This window comes from Brassica rapa, chromosome A07, assembly GCF_000309985.2.
Source record: "Brassica rapa cultivar Chiifu-401-42 chromosome A07, CAAS_Brap_v3.01, whole genome shotgun sequence".
Lineage (NCBI taxonomy): Eukaryota > Viridiplantae > Streptophyta > Magnoliopsida > Brassicales > Brassicaceae > Brassica > Brassica rapa.
Window position 1 is genome coordinate 25902488 of NC_024801.2, and position 14901 is coordinate 25917388.

Genomic DNA, 14901 nt, shown 5'->3' on the forward strand with positions numbered 1-14901 from the left:
TAATAACCACTAGGTAATAACCCGCGCCTTGTGCGGGATGTGATTATTAGTTTCGTTATTTTTAATAAAAAGACATTAAATCTGTTTTATCTGGATATTAGTTTGGTTTTAAGTTTTTTTTTTGATGCTTAATGTTCTAAAATATAACCATTATTTTAAATTAATATTTATTTTAGTTTATTCGGTTAAAATGTTTGATTTTTTGGTTTTTTCCGGTAAAACTAAAAATTAATATTATTGGTTTATTTTCATGTTATGAATTTTAAACAGTCGTCATGTCGAACCAATAGTTTCATATTATAGTTTCTAAACAGATAAATAGTTTGAAAAAAAAAATTATTAGGACAAATCATTTCACTACAATTTGGTCGGTAGTGAAAGAAGCATTAAAAAAAAATATTTCAACTTTCAAAAAAATTAGATACTTCAGTTACGGTGAATACTTAGTTACAATATGCTCACATCAAGGTGCACATGTATGTGTATGTAAAAAGTATATAAAAATAATTGACAAATATATAAAGATATAGTTAATTAATATTAAATAACATTTTTGTTCAGAATAATACATGAAAGATAAAATTAAAATTAGTTTAAAATAAAAAAGGCCTTGACATTAGTCAACTTTTTCATATAAATAAAATAAAATTGTATCTTTAAGTAGCGGTAGACACAGATCGAATATCTGGATATTTGGAAGCATTCATGTCGATTCGATCTTTAGCCACCTAGATATTCGGTGACTCGGATATCCGAAATGTTTTAGAATTTTAAAGAATATCCGATTTGATCTGTAAATAAAATAAAATTTTAAAAATAATTGAAAATTTTAATAATAACATTTTATTACAAAAATAAAACATTATTTAACTTTTTAAATTCTAGTACCTAATATAATAAATTTAATTCATAAAAAATATTGTAAAACTGATATAAAGTATAATATATATAATGTATATATATAATTCTTTACATATATGTATATATATGCATATAACAGATCGAGTTAGATATATGTTCCTAAAAATATTGGTATTTGTGAATTGCTTCTTTTTTTTATATTGTATTTTAGTATTTGATTTGTTTCGTAGAGTTTCGGATATCCAGATTTTTTGGTTCAATCAAAATGGATAACGAATCAAATCAAAATTTATGAATATTTTTTGCTCAACTTTATCCGTAAACAATAAAAATAATATATATATAGTTTGGTTTTTGATTCTTTATCTATTTTTATTTGAACCGAAAAATCAAGAGTTTTATTGAAACCATTATGTGAGTTTTATATTAAAAAACGCAAAATACGTAGTGTGAACACATTTATGAATATAGTGTGAACGCGTTAGCATATTTATTATCAAATTATTGTGAAGCTGCCACGTGTCTATTATAGTGTGAATGCATTTATCACAATGCTTCTCTTTTAATATATAAGGGATTTCGATAGAGTAACGTAAATAATCAATTCGACTTTAGTTTAGCGGTTTAATTCGAAATATATTTCAACCAGATAGGTACTTGTTATAAAACAAGAATTACAATCATAGATACATGCAACTTCACAGTCACATCGTACTTAGGATAAAGTCCAATATGTTTGGATTACTAGGAGAAGAAGAAGAGTATCACCACATGACCACAGATAATATTTTTCTTCTTCCTACATTATATTAAAAAAACATCTAACCAGACTGAGAAACTCGAAGAGCACGAGGCATAATAGGCTCATGATGAACATTAATCCCGACAGAGATTGTATGAATCTTGCAAGTATTCTCTGCGCTAGTACTCAACATCTTCTTCTCCTTCTCTTCCTCCAGGATAATCTCCTCAATGGTTCCCATTAATATCTTCTCCAAGCTTTCACCATCGGTCCATTCTCTAATCGTTGCTTTAACCAGCAACGGATTTTGACTAATCAGATCCCAAACCGGGAAATTCTTACGTGGCATCACGTAATCTTCAGCTTTTAGTTTTAGGCTAGGACAGTAATCACCAGCTCCATCTCCTAAATAAATCTTCTTCTTCCCTTCTTTAGCTAGAGAATCTTGAATCCTCTCAATGACTAAACCCTAAGTAAATGCAAACATACAAAATGATTAAAACTATGGTCAAATATTTACAAACGACCAAAAATGGGACCATTGACATAGAGATGACATGTTTTGACTGATGTGGTCAATACCTGACCAAAACATTATTTTAACATTTTATATCAAAGTGCACTTTTTGGTGTAACAAAATAGATTTTTTTTTTTTTTTTTTGCTAAATGTAACGGAAGTTGATATGATAACGCTAATTAGAAGAAAACAAAAAGTTCAATGTACCTTGCACATGTTAGGAGGGCAAGTGCCAAGAGTGCAACCATGAGAGGAGTTAGTGAAATCATGGTAAGGAGAAATTCTCAACGTGTCATGCTCATCGACAAATCCTGGGTTCGAGTTAATCTCAGAGAAGAGTTCACTAATCCCGAGATGCTCAACCATGGTCTCGATGAAGAACATGTTCGCATCGCTCACTATCCTAAGCTCACACCTGGAAACCGAACCGTAAATATTATTTCGTCAGAACCGGTGGGTTTTGTCTAATATTAGACAAGATTTTATAATTTAGAAAAAAACAGAAAATGAATCAAATAATAATAATAATGTGTGTTACCCTAAAGCATGTGCAGCTTTGATGGCAGGGACGATCCGTGGATGGATAGGGATTGTTCTTAGGGCTTGTTTGATCTCTTCAATTGTTTTGCCCTGATCATGAAGTTCTTTCATCATACAATCCTGTAATATAACAAAATAAAACTTATTGCTTCGTTTATGATATGAACAAAGCTTTAAATTAACAAAAACTAAATTTGTGTGTTTTCTTTTATTATATAACGAAACATAGGAGGAAAGGTAAGGTTACAAACCATGACTGTGTTCCAAGGCATGGTGGGGAGAAGTTGATTGAACAAATCAGTGAAGCCAAGTTCATCGATAACCCAATTATCGCTATCAACGTCGATGATGGTCTTGTCAAAATCGAACACAACGACAATGTTGTTCTTATTGTTGTTGCAAGCCATGTCTCAAGAAAACCTGAAGAAATTTGTGTGTTAGATTTGATTGGATCTTTGAGTTCGTTGGTTGTGGATGGAGAAGGAGAGAAATGTGGTTTGGTATTTATACAAAACAATGGAGGACTTTCTAAGAGATGCCATTGGAGCATTACCTTAATGGTGAAAAAAGGAAGAAAAAAAAAATTTTAGAATCCTATTTCGTTTGTGAACCGTTAGATTTGATGATGTTTAGAGGTCAAACATGTCTCTTGTATTATGATCCAACGGTTATTAAGATCTCTTGGATGATTTTGTTTTAATTTTGCCTTTTACAAGTTTCCGGGTGGATTTTTAATAAAGGTGAGGAGGTAACGCGGGAATAAGAGAAGAATATTCGGTAATCAAAATATATATTGCATATTTAGTCAATCACTAAAATTAAAGCAAAGCCGTGATTTATGTTTTTAAAAGATAATATATTGACATATTTTTTTTAGCAACCATATATTGACATATATCATATGAAATTCTAGATTATGCAATTTTTTAATGAAGCCCTGGTAAATTACTTTTCTTGTCATCTTACATTTGATATAATCATACTGTCTTATTTTAATTAATATTTGTAAGATTATATTAAAAATTACATTATAGTATATAGTATTTTTAAGATTCTTCTAATTTTAGTTAGTATTTTTAAGATCATACTAACACATTAACAAAAACGTAACTTTAGAATTTAACTTATGGTATTTAATTTGAGTATAATTTGAGAAGCTGGATATAGCTTGGAAGCCACATGCAAAGAATTTAGAAAGAGAGGGAATCGTGAGGGACAAAGATTAACAAAAATAGATATCTTAATTAAGTAACTAAACAGCCTTCTTCGGTGGCTACAGCATTTGTTGTATTCATCTGGCTTTCTTCGTTATCTTTTTTTTTTTTTTGACGAACGCTTTCTTCGTTATCAACAATCATTTTTCTATTAAGTTGTATCTTTACGAAATTCCGACGAGTAAACTTAATCAAAAACAGACAGACGGTCCACCGTTTCAGACTTGAGTTACATATATATTTAGCTGCGTTAATTTGACTAGACTTATATAACTCGCAACAATTAGTTACGAATAAACTGAATAGGGGATTTCAAACGTGTTTGAATACTTAGTTTTTTTCCTTTTTTTTTGGACAAAAATTAGTTTTTTTTTTCCTTTTGGTGCGTTTTTGGAAGTGGTAAAGTAAAAACTGCATACATATTTCATAAAAAAATGAGTGTGATAGAAAGCCGTTACAAAAAAAAATAGAGTGTGATTTAACTCCACTGGCGCAACAAAAAGTAGAGTAAAAGGTCTATGGGCTCGGCTCATCATATTAGAGTAAGTTTTCTCGCAGTTTTTATCGAGTGAAACTATCATCGCTGGAAAAAAAATAAAACATGAGATAACAAAAAAATAATTACTCCAAACGTGGTGGATCTAGAATTTTTTTTTAATCCAGTTTCCTCTCAGTTTTTAGTTTTTACCAATCAAAACCATCTATCATTAAAAGAGAGAAACCCGTCAATATCAGTTATCAACAAAAGTTACAAATAAAACGGTAGTCAGTAACTAAGGGTACGACTGGTTTTCCTGTTACCACCCGCAAATGCAGCTGCGGTTGGTAGCGGTTGTTGGCGTTTTGCAACATTCAGGCAAATCGATTTAAGCCGCTTTAAACCGTTCTAAATCTTATAAATTCAAAAACTGATTCCAGCTAACCTTTGCGGCTGCGGAAAGATAATTTTTTTATTCTTTTTAAAACAATATAAATACAAAAATAAAAATATTCAATAATATTTTTAAATTGGATTATAAAAATACTAAAATATACCTATTATATTTTAATTAATATTATAAAATTTTAAAATAAAAATTTTCTATAATTTTTTAAAAATTTAAAACTATAGCTTTCTAAATATAATTTTTATAGTTATTATAGTATTGTGATTTTTGATATTCTTATAATTATATAAAATTTAAATATTGTTAATTTATTATTTAACCGCTGCTGCATTTGGTAATTAATTAGTCATAAGTATGCACCAATTTCAAATCGCAGAACCAGTCGTACAAATCTCTTAAAACTGCTCGAAACTGCAACTATCCACATCCGCAAACTTCCGCAACCGCACTGCATTTAAACCAGTCATGCCCTAAATAAAGTTGGTTCGGTGACACTACATCAGTGGCAAACACAGAAGCTACCACCCAAATAAGATTTTTTGGAAAAAAAATCATTTCTAATGATTCGCTCTATTTTTTTTCAAATATAGTAACTCTATAATGAAATTGTGTTTTATTCCAATGATAATTTATTTAAAACAAAAAATAGAATGATGAACAAAAAATAAATGAATTACTTTATATATAGAATTAATCTATTTCTATTCTATTACAGATTGAAAAATACAATACTATTAGAATTTTTTTTACTATAAAATCTATTTTAAAATAAAAATAGAATGAGTTGGAGATGCTGTAACGAGTTATCTCGTAGCAATGGGTGACTTACAAGACACGTCGACCTTTGGAACTTAACCAACACAAATATTCGCATCAACTCTGCCTATTAAATGGTAAATTAACATGATTTTATTTATACACAGTTTAGCTGTATAACCTAGTTACATTTCAGATAGGTTCATAGTCTAGCCAATCAAACCTTTGTGTTTTTCATATCTTTTTTTTTTTTTATCAAATCATGCATGTGTTATGACATGAAATAGTATGACCACATAGAAAATAAGCGGGGTATGTTTTACTCTGTCTGGCTTGATAATTGGGAAGTACTGCATTGTGCGATGGTTTCCACGTTGACGAGTTTCCTTTACATAATTACATGAGATCATCAGATCAGTATCCCACATCATACACACTTATTCCGCAACCTCCCTGAATCAGCATCACTACAAGTCTACAAGTACAACTCGTGAAATTCCTTGTGGTCGTTAATAGTTATAGAAAAGATGAAAAACTCCAGTTACAAAAAAAAAAAAAAAAGATGAAAAACTCTAAAGTTTGATATATTTAGTGCGATTAACATCATGTGCAGTCCAAATTTTATGCAAAAAAAAAAAAAAACAGCATGTGCAGTGGAATATGCGTTACCGGTAGATTTCTGCATCTTAATGAAATGTCTATTAAAAAAAACACAAGTAAATTATTTCGTTGTCCAATTATCAAAACAGTCAAAGAAAAGTGTTAATAATAAGATTCGTCCTTTTCTGTGTTGTGTTGACATGTCATGCGTGTCCCATTAAAAACCTGAATCCCACTTAACAAAGCTGATAAAGCTCCCAAAGATCGTGCAGTCCAATAATCTAGGTCTAGTAATAATAATTTAATACTAGTTACATCTTACGTACACGACATTCGAGAAATCTTTGTTGAGAACTTTAAGTACTTCTCTAGAGATAAACGATCGACATTAACCTTTTCTTTGAGAATTAACGACATTACACCCGCATATTTTTGAATTTGAATTATAATTTTAAATAAGTTAAGATGGTAGTATTAGAACTGAAAATTCTATAGAAAACTGCATTATATATTTGAAAATTACATTCTAGTATAAAATGAATTTTTTTAAACGACAGCTAATATATGTTAGCTCCAGGAAAGGAGCTGGTTCAATGCAAAAACAGAGCATGTGTTACATGACTCACTTGGTATGTGAGATACCGGTTCAAAGTGGTTATGAGCTGATGACGTGGAGACATCGGCATAGAAGATCTTTGCTGTGGTGATAAGCTTGAGAAGATTTGCTGTTAGCTTAATATTAGGAGATGAGAATATTATGTAACAGAGTATATAACTGTGACTAGATAGGAGATTTAGGTTACGGTTTTACAGATTGAAAAGAGCAAGTGTAAGAGGCTGTTCTACACTGGCTCGCGTGGGTACAATTGGTGTAGTTCGAACACCAGTTGGTTAGTTGGATAGATTAAGGATTGGTCCGTCACAAGTCAGGATTGACGTTGTATAAATCGGATTAGACAGGTCTTGTAAGATTGTCTAAGAAATTCTTAATAAAACAAGTTGTGTTGTGGAATCGTGGTTCAGTTCTTATACTTTGGTATCCGTTTGATCTTTCATTTGGTATCAGAGCAGGTCTCCTCTGTGGACTCAAGTAGTCTACTCACAGGTTGAGATCCTGCGATCATCATGGAAACCATGAAAGAACTGGTTGCACTGCAAAAACCAATCATGCTAGATGAGGGAAACTTTGGACACTGGAAAGCCAGGATGCGACACATCATCAGAGGCATTGACGAAGATGCTTGGACTGCAGTTGAGCAAGGATGGTCAGCACCCACCATGATCATGGATGATAAGTCTAAAGAACCCTTACCCAAGGAGAGATGGACAGACTCTGATAAAGCGGCTTCAAAATTTAACTCTAAAGCTCTCACCACAATCTTCTCCGCTGTAGATCTTGATCAGTTCAAGATAATTCAAGGTTGTGAGTCTGCCAAGGAAGCATGGGACACTCTGATCAATCATTTTGAAGGGAACACTAGCGTTAGACGTACCAGGATTGATCATCTAGCCTCAAAATTTGAAAACCTACGCATGGAGGATGATGAATCAATTGGAAGTTTCATTTCAAAGATCAGCTCTATATCTAATGAAGCATCTGTGCTTGGCAAGAAGTACAATGAAAAGAAACTTGTGAAGAAGCTTCTGAGATGTCTTCCAGCTCGATTTGAAGCCTATAAAGCTGTTCTGAAAATTGCTGTCAACACTGACGAGATGAAGTTCGATCAACTGGCAGGGATTCTGAAGGTACATGACCTTGAGCGAGTGGAAGAAAGTCCTAAAAGTCAGAAGGGGATTGCATTCTCAGCTGATACACAAGAAGTCGATCGAGTCAAGCGAATTGAGGACAACATGGTCCTCATGGCTAAGAATTTCAACAAGATGATTAAGAGAGTTGAAAAAGGACAGAGCCGCTCAAACAACAGATTCCAGAACAGAGACAGTGAACGAACCTCCAACCAGAACTCAAGGAACGATTCAGGTCGAGGAAATCGCAGAAAGGACCTACAATGCCATGAATGTGAAGGTTATGGTCACTATCGCAACGAATGTCCTCTGACAAAGAGAAAGGAGTTAAAATGCATTGAGTGCAAAGGATATGGTCACACCAGAAGTGAATGCCCCAACAACCTCAAAAAGGACAAGTCCCTTATCTGCTTCAGCGACACTGAGTCAGAAAGTGATGAGGATAACGATGAACTGCTCCTAAACTTTGTAGCATTAGTCAGCAAAGACGACAAACCTGAAATCATCTCAAGTTCAGATTCGGAGTCAGATACTGAACAAGACGCAGACGAGGTATCTACAGACATCAAAACAGAATATAGAGTTCTATTTGACAAATTCACTGAACTGAGTTTAGAGAATCTACAACTGATCAAGGATAGAGCGATGTTAAAGGCTCAAGTAAACATTCTGGAGCTGGAACAACCTGAAACAAAAGTCAGTCAGAACTCGACTGAATTAGTCGAAGAGAAGAAGAACGACCTGTCTGCCCTTGAGAAAACTATCTCCAATCAAGCGTACAATCTGAAGAATCTGGAAATCAGATACGATCAAACTCAACACTTACTGAGTGAAGAAATGGAGAAGAGTCGGTTACTGCAACGAGAACTCAGTGACAACTACAAGAAGTTGAGAATGCTCAATACAGGCTCCAGCACTCTGGACCACATTCTGAATCAAGGGCAGTCCCCTGCAATCAACCGAGGACTCGGATATCAAGGAACAACGTCTCAGACTGATGATCACACAAAAGGCATCAAATTTGTGAAGAGCTCACAGCAGTCTGTACCAACTGATCATCAGGTAGTTGCTCCATCCAAAGCTGATAAAAGAGATCAAATTCAGAGAAAAGTAATTCCTCGACAGAATGTATGCCTGTTCTGTTGCAAACCAGGACACAAGGTTTCAAACTGCTTTTTTCGCAGACGCCAACATCAACGGGCATGGTCTCTGAACAAATGTTTTCTTGAACCAACCAGAGTAGGATGTGTGTGGATAGCCAAGACAGATCTTTATCCAAACTATGGAAACAGAGTTCCTCTTAAACTCAACTCTGTAGAAGAGGGTGCCAAATCGCCAGTCAGTACTCAAAGGGAAGGCAAAGCCATCATGTGCAACTCAGCGTTCATGCAAGACTGGGCCTCAACTGAAGAGGATTCAGTGTCACATTCAGACTGCGATATGACACTCTCCGATGATGAAGACAGTAGCAAGAACTGTCATACACGGTCAACTCAAGACCCATAGTAGCTGGAGTCGCTTATACCTCCACTGACAACTCTGTAACCACTGAAGTTCCATGGTACTTTGATAGTGGTTGCTCAAGACACATGACCGGAACACTGAGTTGCTTGGATAAAGTGGAATACATCAAAGGAGGAAAGGTCACATTTGGTGATGGTGGCTATGGAAAAATCCGAGGTGTAGGAAACACTAACAGAGCAGACTTACCTAACCTCATAAACGTGTACTTTGTGGATGGACTGAAAGCCAATCTTATTAGTGTGAGCCAGCTCTGCGATGAAGGACTTCAAGTCATCTTTGATAAGAAGGAGTGTCGTGCAGTTAACGAAAAAGGAACCATAGTCTTGGTGGGTTTTCGATCAGAAAACAACTGCTACATGTGGAAACCCTCAAACCAATGCATGTCAGCTAAAGAATCTCAAAGTGACCTCTGGCATAAGAAACTAGGACACATGAACACTAATGGCCTATCCAGATTGGTACGCGCAGAGGTAGTAAGAGGAGTGCCAATGCTCGAGGATATCTCAGACAACGTATGTGGAGCGTGTTGCAAAGGTAAACAAATCAAGGTTCAACACAAGCAGGTATCTCAGATTAACTCGAAACAAGTTTGTGAGCTTATTCATATGGATCTTATGGGTCCGATAACTCCTAACAGTGTTGCTGGAAAGCAATACATCTTTGTGCTTGTTGATGATTTTTCCAGGTTCACTTGGGTTAGGTTCCTGAAACACAAGTCAGACGCAGTTGATAGCTTTCGAATTCTGGCGCTACAACTCAAACAAGAGAAGGGTGGCATAGTTCAAATTCGAAGTGATCATGGAGGTGAGTTTCAGAACAAGGACTTTGACACTTTCTGCCAGAGTCAAGGCATTCAACACCAGTATGCTGCACCAAGGACTCCTCAACAAAATGGGATTGTAGAACGGAAAAATCGAACCCTTCAAGAAATGGCAAGAGCCATGCTCGCTGGAAACAACGTTCCATCTGGATTCTGGGCTGAAGCTGTTAACACAGCATGCTATATCATCAATAGAGTGTATGTAAAACCAAAGACGAAGACAACTCCATATGAAATCTTCAAAGGAAAGACTCCTAACCTGAGTTTCTGTCATGTCTTTGGATGCCTATGTTACATCTTGAATGACAAAGACAACCTAGGCAAGTTCGATGCCAAGAGTGACGTGGGGATGTTCCTCGGTTACTCTACAAACAGCTCAGCCTTTCGAGTTTACAATTCAAGGACCAAGCTAATTGATGACAAAGTCAACGTGGTGTTTGATGATCGAATGGGATTTTATCAGACTGATGCAGCTCAAAGAAATGTATGTGTCACACCTGATGCAGCGATTGACATTAACCCCATCACTACACCAACACCTGACGTAACCCCTGAGATTGACGATCAGATCCTACCTTCCTCAGTCACGGTTCACAAAAATCACTCCCCAGATGATGTCATTGGAGGAGTACTCGATGATAGAGTGACTCGCAAGAAACAAATTGACTTCAAGGGGATGGTCAAACTCGCATGCTTTCTGGTAGAGATGGCGAGAACAGACTGCTTCATCTCACAAATTGAACCAAGGAACATTCAAGAAGCATTGGATGATGAATTCTGGACTGCATCAATGCATGAGGAAATGGACCAGTTCATCAGACTTCAAGTCTGGGACTTAGTACCAAGGCCAACAGATGCGAATGTGATTGGTACTAAATGGCTGCACAAGAACAAAACTGATGAGAATGGGAATGTCGTCAGAAACAAGTCAAGACTAGTAGCACAGGGCTACTCCCAGATTGAAGGCATTGACTTTGATGAGACTTTCGCTCCTGTGGCACGACTCGAGGCCATACGTCTACTGTTCGGCATTGCCTGCAAACTGAGAATCAAGCTGTACCAAATGGACGTTAAAAGCGCGTTTCTAAATGGGGTACTCCAGGAAGAAGTGTATGTAACACAGCCTAAAGGATTTGAGGATCCTCACTTCCCGAATCATGTGTACAAGCTGAAAAAAGCACTTTATGGCCTGAAGCAAGCTCCGAGGGCATGGTATGAGCGACTAACTCAATTCCTGACCGAGACAGGTTTTAAGAGAGGAGGGGTTGACAAGACACTGTTCATTCAGGAAATAGACTCACACATTCTGGTCATCCAAGTCTACGTCGATGACATCATATTTGGGAGCACATCCAAGTACCTTGTCAAGGAGTTTGTGAAAACCATGACTAAAGAATTTGAGATGAGCATGGTAGGTGAGTTAACATACTTCCTTGGTCTACAAATCAAGCAAATGGACGATGGAATATTCGTGACTCAAAGCACCTACGCGAAAAATCTGATTAAACGATTCGGCATGGTAACCTGCAAGACTGCAAGAACACCTATGAGCACGACCACCAAGCTCTCACGTGACGAGGACGGCAGAAAGGTGGATGAGAAACTGTACAGAGCCATGATCGGTAGTCTTCTTTACCTCACTGCAAGTCGCCCTGACTTATGCCTGAGCGTAGGGATCTGTGCTCGCTATCAAGCCTCTCCGAAGGAATCACACATGAATGCTGTAAAACGAGTGATCAAATATGTGAAAGGAACCCTGAATTTTGGCCTGCACTATACCTTTGAAACTAACCTTAATCTTGCAGGGTATTGTGATGCAGATTGGGCAGGGTGTGTAGATGACAGAAGAAGCACATCAGGAGGCTGCTTCTTTCTAGGTAACAACATGGTCTCATGGCACAGCAAGAAACAGAATTGCGTCTCCCTATCAACAGCTGAGGCTGAATACATAGCGTTAGGAAGCTGCTGCACTCAACTCCTGTGGATGCGACAAATGCTTGTTGACTATGGGTATGTCTCTGACCCTATGTTAGTTCACTGTGACAACATGAGTGCCATTAACTTAACTAAGAATCCTGTGCAACACTCTCGCACTAAGCATGTTGATCTTAGACACCACTTTGTGAGAGAATTGGTAGAACTGAAACTTGTGATCATTGAACATGTCTCATCTGAAAATCAATTAGCAGATATCTTCACTAAACCTCTCGACTTCAACACCTTTCTGGGACTCAGAAAGGCGTTGGGAATTGTCGACCTATAATCACCTCACCCATAATGTCCTAGGGGGTAGGTAAGCTCAGGTAGTAGTAAGCTCACCTCAAGTCACCCCTCTCAAAACCTTGTATCAACAATTTGTTGGAAGTCATAATCTGAGCTGATCTTAGCTATCTTGGTCACGAGACTCTACTGTGAAGGACACTCATCTTGGATCAGGATGCTAAAACATTCTGAGCTGAGCACTGATCACTGTCTGGATTGAGTCAAGAAACACAGAAACGTCAGACAAAGTGTCACATTCTAGAATAACCGTGTGAAAGGCCTAAAAGGAAGAACACTCGTCCTGGAACAGGGTGTCACACCACTCTGTATCTAAGACGATCACTGTTCGGATTAGGCAAAATCAGATATTAGTGTGACATTCATCATGGATCAGGGTGCCACAACACTCTGCATCTGTAATGCTCTTTGCCCTACTAAGACGTTGATTTTGGAAAAGAAAAAAAAAAAAAAAAAAAAAAAAAGGGCCTTATAGGTTCCCATTGTAGAGGCAGAGATGGGAGCACAATGCTGTGACTTGAAGTGTTTCTAAAGTGTGACCAAGCTAAGCGACTGATCGAGTTTCCAGCAAAACTTCTAGTGAACTATTCTGTGTCAGCTACTCGGCTGAGCAAGCTACAGAGTGGAGTTGAATCATTGCTTTTCATTCGCTTATTTTTGACTTGAGTTTATCTGAATCTGTCTGAGCTAGCCGTATCTTTTCCCATGGGACGTTGAATAGTTGTATATATTTTGCACCAGATAAATTCTCGAAAATCATGTCACGATGATCACAGAAACCAGTCCTATTACTCTCTACATATGTGTCTTGCTTAAAAATGCATTAGGATTTCTTGGTATAAAGGTGAATATTGGGCCCAAATGTCATTTGTGAAACAAGCTTATGGGTCAGTGAGATGGGCCTAAACAAGCTAAAACGCTACTTAAACACTAAGGGTTTTCAGCTCAGTTGCCTCACTCCAAACCGAGAAACCCCACAGCTCTCTCTCATCCCAACGAGCAACATGCAACCTCGGAGAAGCTCGCGATTGAGACAATCACTGGAGACTCAAAGCTCTCTGATATCCCCGATCAACCCAGGTTCATCATCGTGTCAGCGGGAATCCTCACACAAGCGTCTCCGCCGCCCCACGCCGGCTACTCCGCCACTCCCGGAACCTGAGGTTGAATCTCTCTCTGAGGATAACACAGATGATAACGATTCCGACGGATCTATTGAAGAAGCCGCCTCTGACGATACTCAAGAGGAACAACGAGACGAGTTTCTCCCAAAAGGACCAAGATACGAGGAGAGTCGTCAACAGTTCCAGATCCTGATTCAATCCAACCCTGCGCTTCTCCGACCATCCAGGGCACCAATCAACTCTCGCTTTGCTACGGTGGAAGCAACTGAAAGGTATCGGGATCTGAAGAACAGGAAGTTTCTTGTTCAGTATCGTTTTCCTGTAGACGAAGAGAATCTTCAAGATGTCAAGAAAGTGATTATGGACTCAGGCTTGATTTACACGGTTATTGACTCTGACCCGTTCAAACCAAGCGTGATAAGACAGTTCATCGCAAATCTGGTGGATGCCGAGCCTAGAGGAGATGGAGTTGCAGTCTATGTCAAAGGCTCCCTGGTGAACTTCTCTCCAAGCCTGATCAACTCTTTGTATCTCATTCCAGCATGTGAGGAGGATCCTGAATGGTCAACCTATAACATGGATCGAGTGTGTACGTTTCTGACCAACAAGCGAATCCGCCGCTGGGAAGATATGAGCTCCAAGTTTCTCACTGCCACAAATCAAGTACTGTACAAACTTGTTTGTGCTAACTGGATCCCAACCACAAGCTACACAGCTATGAACCCAGAGCGTCTTCGATTCATCTACATGCTCTACCATGACCGTAAATTCGACTTCGGAAAGCTTGTCTACAACCAGATCATGGCAATGGCTGAGAACACGAGAACCGAACGTACTCGAAGAATCATCTTCCCCAACCTGATTCAGCAAGTGTTGCTGTTCCAACGCAACGTTCCTCCGGACTCTGACGATGAGGAATTCACTGGCTTGCCAAAGAAAGTAGTCAAAGACAAGAAGGCAGGCTTAGGGTCTGGAACCGAGTCTAGGTCGCCTAACCTTGAAGAAGACATTGAGCATGCTATAGCTGGTCTCAAGGCCATCAGCATGCGTCTTAGGAGTAAGATGATCTAGAGGAGTTGAAATAACTAATGTTGCATCAGTACTAATGTTTGGTATCAGTTCTTATACAATGAGTGGAATCTACTTTGATATATATATATATATATCTATAGATACTAGTGTTGTCATATACTTTATGTAATTGATCGTTTTATATACATTTGAGAAACCGACTGCATGCATAGGCCATGACGTTGTGTCGTCAATTACGTAAAGCGAAGAGAAATCAA

At 37.4% G+C, this 14901-nt stretch overlaps 1 protein-coding gene across 1 annotated transcript; it reads right to left on the reverse strand.

Annotated features, from left to right (window-relative positions):
• Positions 1–1471: 1471 nt before the first annotated feature.
• Positions 1472–3575, reverse strand: LOC103831791 (inorganic pyrophosphatase 1). The gene is made up of 4 exons (XM_009107708.3): positions 2913–3575; positions 2660–2781; positions 2329–2536; positions 1472–2072 (listed from the first exon to the last, which is right to left on the reverse strand). Exons 1-4 carry the CDS (start codon positions 3066–3068, stop codon positions 1683–1685), a joined length of 876 nt encoding a protein of 291 aa, XP_009105956.1. The 5' UTR covers positions 3069–3575; the 3' UTR covers positions 1472–1682.
• Between the last annotated feature and the right edge of the window lie 11326 nt (positions 3576–14901).